Raw genomic sequence first — 12353 nt, forward strand, 5'->3', positions numbered from 1 at the left:
TCTGGATACCACCTAACCTGTGATTTACTCACAATGCTCTCTTTTAAAAATGGCCTCATCTTAAGCACATGCTTAGCATGTATGAGGTCCTGGGTTCAACCCCCAGTGCCTCCATAAAAAAAAAAAAAAAAAAAATCAACACGGCCTCATCTTATACAGGAATGTGTGTAAAATCACACTTTCTGTGCTAGTTAGATTTTTCTGGTCCATGCTGCTAATGAAAGGAACACAAAACTGTTAAGGTAAAAAGTACATTTATCTGCAGATTTTTCTCGTGCATATTATTGTAAAAAGAACCTTTATCCGTATACTGACGACACCATCTCCTGTGCCACCCGCGGCGTGTGCCTGGCCCTTCTTCGGGGAACACTGCTCTGTGTTCATTCAGACAAATAATAAGGTGGTTCACAAAACAAGAAGTTGCCATTGGCACATATTCATTTTCGAGAACTAGATTCTCCAGTCACTAAAATAGTTAGCTCTTGGTTGAGACCTAACATTCTCTTCATAATGTAATGGCTAACTGAGCGTTCCAGGTGGGTTTTGAACCCAGTCCGAAGGTCTCGTTTTCCAGCTGAGGGACTTGGTAGATTAGTGGTGGACGGAGCCAGGACCAGACCCCGATCTCAGCCTGAGGGAGCTGCTCACCCTCGTCTCGTGTCCACCAGATCATCGTTATTGATGAAGCGACAGCCTCCATTGACTTGGAGGCTGATGCCCTGATCCAGCACACAATCCGCGAAGGCTTCCGGAGCTGCACGGTGCTGGTCATCGCACACCGCATCTCCACTGTCCTCAACTGTGACCGCATCCTGGTCATGGACAAAGGGAAGGTGAGGGGGTATCCCCAGACTGCGGGGAGGATGGCTCTCAGGCTGGCACCACCGGAGGACTTCGAATCCTTCATGACCGAACTCAGCTGTTCCCTTGTCCTCTCCTCTCCTCTCCCCGGCTCCCAGGTGGTGGAGTTTGACAGGCCTGAGGTCCTGCAGAAGAAGCCTGGGTCCGTGTTTGCAGCCCTGTTGGCATCAGCCAGTTCTTCTCTGAGCCAATGAGGATGGGGATCGAGTGGAGGCGGGAGTCCCAGCTCACCAGGGCGCACAGGAGCGCAGCTGGGAGACCATAGTCTATGACCTCCTTGTGCAGAGATGGCTGCTTCTCCGGAAAGTGGGGCTGCTACGTGCTCAGGAGTGCTGGTGATGGACGGCAAGGACACTGAGGAGCAAAACTTAGAACATGGCCCTCTGTGGCTCCCCAAAAGTGGGAAACCCAGCCCTACTGAAGACTAGTTAATCAAAGGATCATGTGTCTCTTTTTAACTGATATGTTGAGAAATTTCATAATAATGTTAAGGTTTACTATAGTTTTCTGATCGGTGTTAAAAGCATTACAAATGATGTACTGATTTTGCAAAATAATAAAAGTAAAAATAAGCCACATCCTCTGTTCTGCTTTCTATGTTAGCTAGTCTCGTTCCACTCCAGGGAACAGAGACATCCTTAAACTGACTTCTGGAAAAAAAAAGGACTTGATTGGCTCATGTGATGCAAAGGTCCAGAAGTTCTGGGTTGGGTGTCAATATCATAGGATGTCTACCTTGCAGCCTCTGCCTTTCTTCTACTCTCAGCAATATTTTGTTTGGCTTCTCTCTCTGACCTTCTCTCCTCATGGTGGCGGCATGGCTGCCAGTAGCTGTAGGCTCATGCCCCACCAGCTCAGCACTCCCAGGTCTTCTTTCTCCAGGTCTGAATATCACTGGGCCAGCTTGGGTCATGTTCTCATCCCTGAACCAGTCATGGGCAAGGCTGCTGGAATATAGCGACTGGCCAGGCCCAGGTCACATGCCCACACTTGGGCCTGGGGATGGGGTCAGCTGCCCTGAATCACATGGATGGAGAACGGAGGGGGTGGTTTCTCCAAAATAAAATTGGGCTGCGCTTACTCCATTAATGAAAAATGGACATGGATGCTGGGCAGGCCCCCAAATACTAGCTGTCTATTATATGCTTGTTTAGAAACGGGCATAGATGGGTGAAATGAAGAGTTAGTTTATAACATATGCCAACTGGAAATAAGATTAATTGTTCTTCCCCACCCCCTCACTGCCTTGCCGAGTGGTCACAGGTATATACAAAAAAAGGTAATTATTTTCAGTTTACTTCTAGGGCGACCTCATTGTTGTGGGGAAATATGTTTCAAGGTATTTTCCTCTTGTTTTCAAATTACCGTGTCTGATTTTGCCAAAAGGAAAAATAAATTCAGTAAAACCAAATATTTCCCATTCTGTTGCACTGGGGGTGGGGGTGGGGTTGCTGGGGGTATAATGATATCCTGCCCTCCTGAGAGTGAGTAAATAGTAAACACGTCAACAGGAGGTTCCAGAACCAAGTAACAGGGTGCAGGCGAGGGGGACAGTCAGAGCAGGCTTCCTGGTGGAAGTGAGGTTGCAGTTTACTGAGACCTGAAATATGAACAAACATTTGCTCAGATGAAGAGGGCTGGGGTAAGAAAGACTGTCCCAGGCAGAGAGAGCAGCAAACCAATCCCTGCGGGAATGAACTGTAACTGGGCTGATGCAACCACAGGGCTTCGAGCTGTTACGGAAATGACAGGCCAGCCAAGAAACAAGCACCACTCAGAGGGCTGAAGCACTCAGATGTATTACGCCAGCGGGCTCAGAGGGGCTTCTGCTCCGGAGCTCTGAGCACCTCCAAGACGTGTGCATGGGGTTTTATAGGGTTTTATACTGCATGGGGCTATTAGCCAATAAGGCTCGAACAACAAAAAGCAAGGAATCAGTACACTGGAGCTTACCTATTAGGAACAGATCACGTTACTGACACGTGTTGAGCTTGGATTTATGAGTTAGCTTGTTAGCCCAGTAAACCGACACTAAACTTGAGATTTATGAGTTAGCCCAGCAGAACTTAGATCAGTAAACCGACACTTGTTACACTTAGATTTATGAGTTATCTTGTTAGCCCAGCCCGGCTTTTCCTTCTCAGAGCTAGTGACACGTTACATCACCTCTGTGCCCGTCGTGGGTTCTTAGGCACCTCCTGCTTCTTTCTCTTCCTAGGGTTTTCCCAGGTGAATGTCTTCTCTCTCTTAAAGTTCCTTTTGCCCTGTTGGTCTCCTTCCCCTTCATCCTTGCCCTTCTCTTTTTGGGCTCTGAGGAGTGCCCCAGGGCCCCTCCTGCTCCCAGCCTGTCACAACTCTGCAGGGTCGCAAAGTCGCTCGTCCGCAAGTTGGAGGTGAGTCCACTTGCCCTGCCCTGCCCCTTCCTGGACCTACCACAGGGCAGCTGCCTGCATCATGTGTCAGGAAGCGAGCTGAGTGTTGCTGCCCTCGATAATTGACCCACGTGTACTTAGCTGCCTGTTTTCCTTCAGTTGGCCAGCAGATGGCAGGCTTGTCCTTACAATGCAGGGACAGCCCCGCTGATTTCAGATCCAGATCCACAAAGAATCCACCAAGGAAATTGTTGACCCCTGAGTCAGAGGGAAAGAACTAGAGCCCATTTCCACTGGGTCTTCAGGGCCCCATCGCACCTTCCTTCACAGCAGCCTCTCTTCCTGGCTTGGTTCTCAGCCGCCGTGGCTGCACATGGGAGTCATCCAAAGTGTTTAAAAAATACTGATTGATGTCCATTCCTCAGTGTTTTGATTTGCGGTGGAGACTGAGCAACTGGAATTTTTAAAGCTGTAAATGCACAGCAAAACTTGAGAACCATTGTCTCCAAGCAGCAATAAAGCAGAACTGTTTGAAAAATTGTGTGTGTGTGTGTATGTATGTGTGTGTGTATATATATATATATATGTGTATATGTGTGTATATGTGTATATATATATATATATATACACACACACAGTATTGGTAATAGTTTATTCCTTAAGCTGACAGATGAGTATATGAGTTTGTTTTCTTTAAATAATTCTTTATATATTTGGGGGCATCTGAAATAGTTTGTGACAAAATTCAAAAGATTGATATTTGATATTTCAAAAATAATTCAAAAATAATTGTAATGAGACGACATAGAATGTTGCTCCGCCTCCTCATGCTTACTTAATGGTTTGCTACTGTTCGTATTTTCAGTTACATCCCTGTGGGGATGGGGAAGCATCTTCAGCGTCCAGGGGTTCTGAGGGCCCTCCTCTGTCCTCAGGACCTAGCCTCCCTCCTGTCAAGTGGAGAGGACAAGCTTCCACACAAGCTATGTGATGCGGTGCACAGTGACAGCAGGTGAGTGTACACATCAAAGGAGGAGGTAGTCCCACTGGACCTGGCCCTTTCTGGCCCTCAGTCTCCAGCTCTGGTCACTCCATTTTAAGAGAAACACTGCTAAATAGAGGCTCTTCAAAGGACAACCACTAAGGGGCCTGAGCCCTGTTGTAAGAAGGACCAGGAAGGAAGAGGGAAGGGCTCAGAGTCTGTCTTCACTTTCCTAAAGGGCTTCTTCTAGAAGTAGCTCCAGAGGGCAGCCCCAGGCCCAAGGGCATGGATGTTCTGTCATTGGAAATGGCCCCTAGGGAGTGGCAGGGAGCTCCCCCTGGCTGGAAGCCTTTTCTGATATTGACAGCTCTCCCTTGTGTAGGGCGAGGGGCACTGCTGATGCCCCCAGGCACAGAGAGTGTTCCCACAAGACTCAGTGCTGGCAGGGATTCTGTGTGCGAGGGGAAATCAGGTTGGATAACTTCTAGGGGGTTTCTGACTATGGGACGCAGCTGTGAACATCATAATGCCTATGGGAGGGGGTTCTTAAACTTGAATGAGCATCAGAATGGACTGGAGGGCTAAAACACAGCTTGCTTTCTGTCCCTGCCCCCATGCTTTCTCATTCAGAAGGTCTGGGGTGTGGCTTACAAATTTGTCTATTTTTGGTAGGGGAGGGTATAGCTCAGTGGTAGAGTGCATGCATACCCCAGTACCTCCATTAAAAAGATAAATAAATTTAAAAAATTAATTACCACCCCCTCCCAAAAATAGAATTTGCCTATCTATTAAGTTCCCAGATAGTACTGATGTTGCTGATTCTGGGGCCACACCAATCCAGGGATCAGCAAGAATACTCTGTTCTGAATGCTCTAGACTGGAAAGGTTCACACCCTCATTCTAATCGGTTCCCCAGAGCTTCTGTGCATCTATGACTTCTTCCTGTCCAGACCTCTGGTGCACCTCACCGGGCCATGCAGACTCTCTTTTCTCCATCACATTGATTCAGAACTCAGCACTTCCCCTTATTCCCTTTGTGCACATAGACGACATCAATGACCATGAAGTTTGGGCCAAAAGGGGGGAGCGTCTATCCCAGACTCCTGCACGCCACGTGCCAGTCCCCTCTGAGTTCTCTCTGTCTCCAGGTCCCAGTCCCCAACGTGGGCTACACAGTTCTTGCTGTTAATGCCTTTTCCTGCCAAGTAAGTCATCAGGGTCTCCTAGTTTACCTCAAGAGACAGGTCAAGGCAGTTCTTGAAACAAAACCCAGCTTCTTCCCTATGACAGGTGCCAACTGTTAAGATAGTAACATTTTACCCCACTATCCTCAGTGTCCTAATCTGTCCAACTCTATGGAATCCAACTATGTCAGAGTCAGAAGCAACTTCAGAGATGGCCAGTCCAGATGTTCTTAGCCTGTGGTCCTTGGACTCCTTGGCTAGATTCAGGGGAGCCGTGAATTTGGATAGGAAAAAATGATGTTTTTATGTTCACTAACTGAAATTCAGCACTTCCATTGGTCATGAATGAGGCAACAAACTTTAATAGTACCAGTGTCACCTGTGACTTCGTCCTCACCAGAAATCACTGATATTCTCAAATTTCGTTTCAATTGTTTCAGATGTCTCAAAATAGCATTGATGTGCGTCACTGCTTTGAAATCATGGTGGTTATTCGACCTGCTGCTAGATCAGGTTATTTAATGCATCCATATAGAAGCATGTATATGACAATATCCAATTTTGAATTTTTCCATGTAGTTGATAACCAGGTTTCAGTATAATTGGCTTTCTTTGCGCTCTTATACACTTTATGTGTTAGAAACACTGTTCCGAGACACTAGATTGCCAAAGAGATCTATGGCACAAAAAGAGTTAGAACCCTCATCCAGTTCAGCACTTGATTTTACGGAAGGAAACTGAGTCCTAGACAGGGGAGGTTTCCTGCCCACAGCTACACCACTGGCTTTTAACAGGCTGGCTTGGGACTCGAATCTAAAACAAGGAGGAAAAGGAGTGAGCAAGAGGGACAGGAGAGAGCAGCCAGGGCTGGGGAGAGAGGCTTCTCCCAGTACCATGGTTGGGCATCGTCTGCTCAGAGCAGGGGTGACCCCCTGACGCAGGCTTTACCCTTCCCCAGTTCCTGCCACCATCGCAGCAACTCTGAGCAGGATCAGGGCAGAGCCATTTCTCATTACAGCAAAGAGGGGGAGAATTTTCTGACTTCATAATGATTTTCCCCGGACAATCCTTGGTTCCCGAATGCTTTGTTGTCTGTGCTGTCCTCTGCAACAATTAACAGAGCCGGAAGTTTCTGTTGCAGTGTGGGGGTCTCAGTCCCACTCGGCACCCACCCCTCCCCACCCCTTCTCCCCACACCCAACAACATATGTCAGGATTCTGGGTTTGCATCTGATTCATGACTCAGAGCTCACAGATCACTTCCACAAAGGTCATGTCACATGGGACACATGCCGTAAGATTGTGTACCATTGCTAGAGATGGCTAAGAAGAAGGAAGGAGGAAGATGTCTTCCACAATCTTCATGACCCAACCTTTTGAAGAAAAAATGTAGTTGTTCACAAAAAGCATAGTTTCCCTGTCCTGAGAAGTGAGGGTCACCTTTTCCACTGGAGGGGTGACTTTGTACACGCGGGCTCAGTTCTCTAAAGATGCGCCCAGGTCTGTAAGGCGTGGAGCTGAGCTAGAACACGTGTTTTCTGCCCAAGAGCACGTTCTGTGCCTTCCTAGAGGCTTGCTGGCTAATCGCTGTATGCATAATTTCTGGTTCACTAATTTATGTATCTTCCCCTTCCTGTTTTAAGAGCCCATTCAAATTCCAAATTACTCTCCCAAATCATCTGACATCAACTTTTTGTATGTTCTTCCCCCAAATGTCTCTCCTTAGTTCACAGGCAAACCAACAAAAATGAAAAACCCAAACCCTTCCTTTAGCAGGTACTTTGTGTCTTCCACCGGACAGAGTCCACCAGCAGCCCAGAAGGTGCAGTTCTTATTTCCTGTGAGATCTGGCTAATTAAAAAATGATCATTCACAAATAATGGCTACCATTTATTGAGTGTTTACTATGTTTAAGACACTAGGTTAAGCACTTCCCTTATCTTATCCCCAACTGATTTACAATGTTTTGAAGTGAGTGTTCTCATTTTGTAGCTGGAGAAGTTGAAATTTAGAGACTCTGAGTTCACATGTGATTCCAGAGTTCCTATTCTTAACCACCATATGCCATTTAATTCTGTGCAACTTCACATCCTAAGTTCTGTGTTCTTCCTGGGATATTGGCGCCATGTCTCTCTGTTTGTCTGTCTCTGTGTCTCTGTGTCTCTCTCTGTCTCTGTCTCTTTCTCCCTCTGTTTTTTCTCCCCCAACTTCTTCCTTTCTTCCTCTCTTTTCCTTCCTTCCTTCCTCTCTTTTCCTTTCTTTCTTTCTTTTCTTTTCTTTCTTTCTTTCTTTCTTTCTTTCTTTCTTTCTTTCTTTCTTTCTTTCTTTCTTTCTTTCTTTCTCTCTTTCTTTCTCTCTTTCTCTCTTTCTCTCTTTCTCTCTTTCTCTCTTTCTCTCTCTTTCTTTCTTTCTTTCTTTCTTTCTTTCTTTCTTTCTTTCTTTCTTTCTTTCTTTCTTTCTTTCTTTCTTTCCTTCCTTCCTTCCTTCCTTCCTTCCTTCCTTCCTTCCTTCCTTCCTTCCTCTCTGAAATACACACATATTTTTAAAAAATTTTTTAAACTATTTTTTTGAGATTGATTGAACTCATGTCTTTTATGCTTTATTGGTGAAGGGCAGGAAGAGGGAGGATTTCAGGCAGAAACTGACTTTGCAATAAAAGCCCCGCAGAATCTCAGAGCTGGGAAATCGTCTAAGAGGAGTGGTCCTTGTTGGGGGACACTTGGCAGGGCTGGTGACACTGGCTGGTAAGAAGAATTTACCAAAGGCATGGGAAATTTTAACAACAAATGAAAGTTTAATAGTTACGCTGCTTACAGGCAACAGCGGGCCACACCGAAAAGAGGTGCCTGGGTGTCCTGGGATCAACGTACAGGTTTTTTCTTTGGGGAAGGAGCTGTGAACACAAAGGATGGGGGACAGCCTTCCGACTGGCTACAAGTGAGGTTATATATGGGAGGATAGTGGATCTACAACTCCAGTAAGCTGGAGACATGGACTGACACAAGCAAGGCCGTGGAATTTGTGACTCTGATAAGAAGGAGACAGGGGCTGAGACAAGCTGGCCTGAGCTGCGGTGAGGCAGGTCATTTCCCAGGGCTGTAGCTGTACTGAGGCAAACGCACATTGGGACTTTGTCTTCCGAAGAGCAGACGGACGCCTAAGGGCTGGAAGTCTGGGGCCGCAGGGCCTCGGCAGGCGCCAGTTGGCACCGCAGTCCCGAGACCCAGCACTGAGCACAGCGTCACAGACCCCTGATAGCGGCTTGTACATCTCTTTACAATGACGTGTAGCTTGTGCATGTTTATAGCTGTACTTACCTATCTAGACACACGAAAAAGAGAATTTTTATAAAGATGAGGACAAGTTTAGAAAGGATTTCTAATATTTTTATTCTCCTCCTGTAATCCAATGGACTTCCCCCTCCTCCATCCCTGGGGGTGTGACCGCCCTGCGCTGGCTTGGCTCAGCGGTGCCCTGACCTTCCGTGAGTGTGTGCTGCCCGGATGGGAGCTTGTCTGTTGTTCCCTTGAAGACTGCCTCGGGCAGAGGCTGCACAGCCCTTCCCCATCAGTCCACACCACACTCTGTTGCCCGATAGGCCCAACGGTCTTCCTGATGCAGGACCCACACCGTGCCTTGGTGGAAATCCACCTCTGTCAGAACTTCCACGAACATGGAGGAAAACTGCCCAGCATTCTCCTTCCATAAACCCGTCACCATTTGAATCTGTTTGGAAATTGTGAAAGTCAGCCTGTGCTGGGTTTTTCCGAGATGTCCTGGGGTGGTTGGGAAGATCAAGTGATAAAAGGAGGAAGAATTTTGTGATACACAAAGGATCCTACAAATGTCAAGGATATTATTAGCTGTGATTTGCATTTATGAAGGAAGGAATGGAGGCAAATAAAACGGCCCCTTAGACTCGCAGAAAGAAAGACTCTGCTGGCCCAGCCCACCCCCGAGGACAGGGAAGCTTCCTCGAAGGAAGGTATTCCTACACGGCAGCTGTCTACAGACCGCCCCCACCCCCTTCCCCACCTCCCTTTTGGGCTGGAAGAGTGAGGGCAGCCTCCTCTGTGAATTACATCCAGGAGGAGCCAGGAACAGCCAGCAGGGGGAGGAATTGACCAGCAGAAGAGGAGGAAGTCTTGGCAAGCTTGAAATACTACAGTGAAATTTGTCATAAAATCCATGTAAATCAGGAGGAGAAGGTGTTCTAAAGTGTGTAAGGAGTTCATAAAAATGAATCCGGATTTGCTATTTCTGAGTTCAGCGATGCTCCTCCCTCCCAGCCATTCACTGGCCGCTGTGGAATCCTTCAGCTGCCTCTGAGCTTGGCCCACGCTCTGAGCAAGACACGGAGGCCAGGCGCCTACAGGGACTCAAGACAACGGAAAAGACCCATGTTCCAGTGTTTGAAGTGAAATAAACAGGAAACTTTGATATGTAAAAGTTAGCTGTTTGCGTCGGTTTCATTTAATTCAAGGGGGGAAGAAAAGCTCAAATTGACTTTTACTTTTGATTCAGTGAATGGGGAATAAATGGATAAGATTTTCTCTGTTTTGAAAATTGGATGTTCCTCCATCCCCTGACCTCAGAGTTGCCTCACCTTTGCAGGAATGTAGAGGGGGACATGCGAGCTGTCTGGGAGGCAGGTCCCTGGGCTGGTCTGAGCCTTGCCTGGAGCCAGTCGTGGAAAGCCCTCTGACCCTCAGCCTTGTCTGTAAAATGGGGGTTAGGGGGGAGTTTCCCCTCTTACATGAGGCAGTGATGTGACAGGTTGGGGAGGGGGTGGCTGTGCAAAGCACATGATGTGAGCTGTCACTGATGGAGGGGGACCATGCCCAGGCCCAACTGGGAGGGGGCAGTGCCCTTTAATGGGGGCAGAGGGAATGTTGGTCCGCCAGGGTTCCCTCTGCAGGCACGGTGGGAGCGGCAGTTGAATGGGGCAGTTGGAGAGGCGGGCTCCAGGCAGGAGGGACAGGGCAGTGAATCTGGGTCCCTGGAGAGAAGGAGACCCAAGCAACCACAGGCAACCCTCTCTGAGCCCCATGACTTCTGGCCCCTCCTCCTCTCCCTCCTGCCCTAAGGACGAGAGCATTTCCTGCGCAGGTAAACTCCTCTCTGTAGCGATCATTCCCTGGTTTGTCCCAGGACAGGCTGTGATGGGCAACACCACATCAAGTGTGGCTGCCCGTGAGGGAGGAAGCAGAGACCTGGGGCCCCAGAGCCCAGGGGAGGCTGGGCATGGCCATTTTGGGAGCCCCCTGCTCCATGTTGTTAAAAACTGTAATGTCAAGACAGGATTTCCAAATCTGATATACAAAAGCCTACGTAAATGAATGAATGCCCTGTCAGACACACACACACACAGAGTACTGTTCACGATTTAATCACACAATTAATTTTTTTAAAGAGCTTGAATTCATGGTGCACTCCTGTGTGGTACACACAGGTGTAAAATGGGAGTTCTCATCTTTCTTCAATCTCGTCGGAGAATCCCTGTAACTGAGCAGGCGCCCTCTCTTGGAGACTCCATCACAGATCACTGTTTGGGGCCCCCTCCCCTTTCTGCACCCCAGGTCACGTGTGCTCTCACCTGCACCTGCTTACTTCTGCCCTCTCTCCCCTCCCTTCTCCCTCTCCCACACCAGCTCTATATCACTCATGGGACCATCGCCCTGGTCTGGCTGCCCACCGGGGTGTGGGGACAGCTGGACTGGACAGACAGGAGAGGTGAGGGGCAGGGGCTGAGAAATGCTTCCCATAGCTTCTCCTCCAAGCAGAGGCCAGACAGAGCCTGGAGGAAGGGGCCGTGGGAGGGCGGGGGAGGGCATGAGTCCTGCAGATATTGGGTGGCCTTAAATTAAGAATGGGTTTGTTAAGAGAGGAACAGTGGCCATAATCTCTTATCCTAGAAGGATTTCATGCTTAGGAGTGCAACTGCATTTGGTTGATGCAGGGGAGTCCTAGGGACGGATTTCCATTGTGGGCACCAAGGGAAATGGAGAATCTGATTCTCAAACAAGATATGGTTAATAGGTACTTTTCTGGGTTAGAGAAGCAGGCATGGATCAGAGTTGAGTGAAGTGGGTAGATATGGAAAATGTTTCTTCTTGAAATGCCCTCAAGGTAGCTTTCGTCCTCCCTTTTTGGAGACAGAAAAGATAGAGAAAAATGAAACTACCGTAAGGAAAACAGCAGTGCAGGTGTGATGATAAACACTAAGTCACCCAGAGCCCAGAGTCAGGGAGACAGTAAGGAGTGGTGGGGATTGTGGCAAACGAAACCACGCTGTGCCCTGCCAAAGAAGCCTTGACGCACTCTGTGTGAGCTGATTGTAGCTCGTGGGCCTACAGAGCTCCTGATTTTTGACAAAAGCCAGAGGATTTTTTTTCTTTTAACGTGATTATCTTCTAATTTTTAAATGTTTTCCACAAATTCAAAAAATTAAAAAAAAAAACAAACTGAGCAGGCCAAATACAATGGACCTGCAAGGTATGTATAGTCCATGATCTATCAGTTCGTATCCTCTGCTCTAAAATGAGAGCTTCCCGCTTCTGCCTTTTCTGGTCTATTGAGGTCAGGTGAGGACCACCCTGCCCGCCAGCAGAGGGATGAGTCAGAGGCTTGCTTCCACCTCCTGCCAACCCTCAGCTGCTCTCAGTGGAACCAGGCAGGCCAGGAGCAGAGTCAGGACTCTGACCTGTCAGGTCCTCACATTTTTCCAGCTCTCATCAGCGGTCCCCCACCTCCAGCCCGTGACTGCCAGCAACCAGATTTCTCGCTCCAGGCAGCTCCTCACTCCTGGCAGAGGATGGCATGACAGACGGGATAGAGATGTTAGCCAAAGCAGACTTCCTGATTTAAAAATTCTCGTTCTCCCCCTCGGGGGCTGCCAAATTTAGCAAAGTACCATTCCAGCTGCAGCGTTTCCAAGTGGTCTTAGGTAATCAA

General features: G+C 48.0%; 1 protein-coding gene across 1 annotated transcript in view; it reads left to right on the top strand.

Annotated features, from left to right (window-relative positions):
- Positions 1 to 1432, top strand: part of ABCC11 (ATP binding cassette subfamily C member 11) — a 57600-nt gene extending 56168 nt beyond the window's left edge. The window contains exons 28-29 of the mRNA XM_010982624.3: positions 669 to 833; positions 960 to 1432. Coding sequence (XP_010980926.2) covers positions 669 to 833; positions 960 to 1055 — 261 coding nt within the window. The 3' untranslated portion in view covers positions 1056 to 1432. The remainder of the gene's footprint in view (positions 1 to 668; positions 834 to 959) is intronic.
- The last annotated feature ends 10921 nt before the right edge of the window (positions 1433 to 12353 follow it).

This window comes from Camelus dromedarius, chromosome 9 (assembly GCF_036321535.1).
Source record: "Camelus dromedarius isolate mCamDro1 chromosome 9, mCamDro1.pat, whole genome shotgun sequence".
Lineage (NCBI taxonomy): Eukaryota > Metazoa > Chordata > Mammalia > Artiodactyla > Camelidae > Camelus > Camelus dromedarius.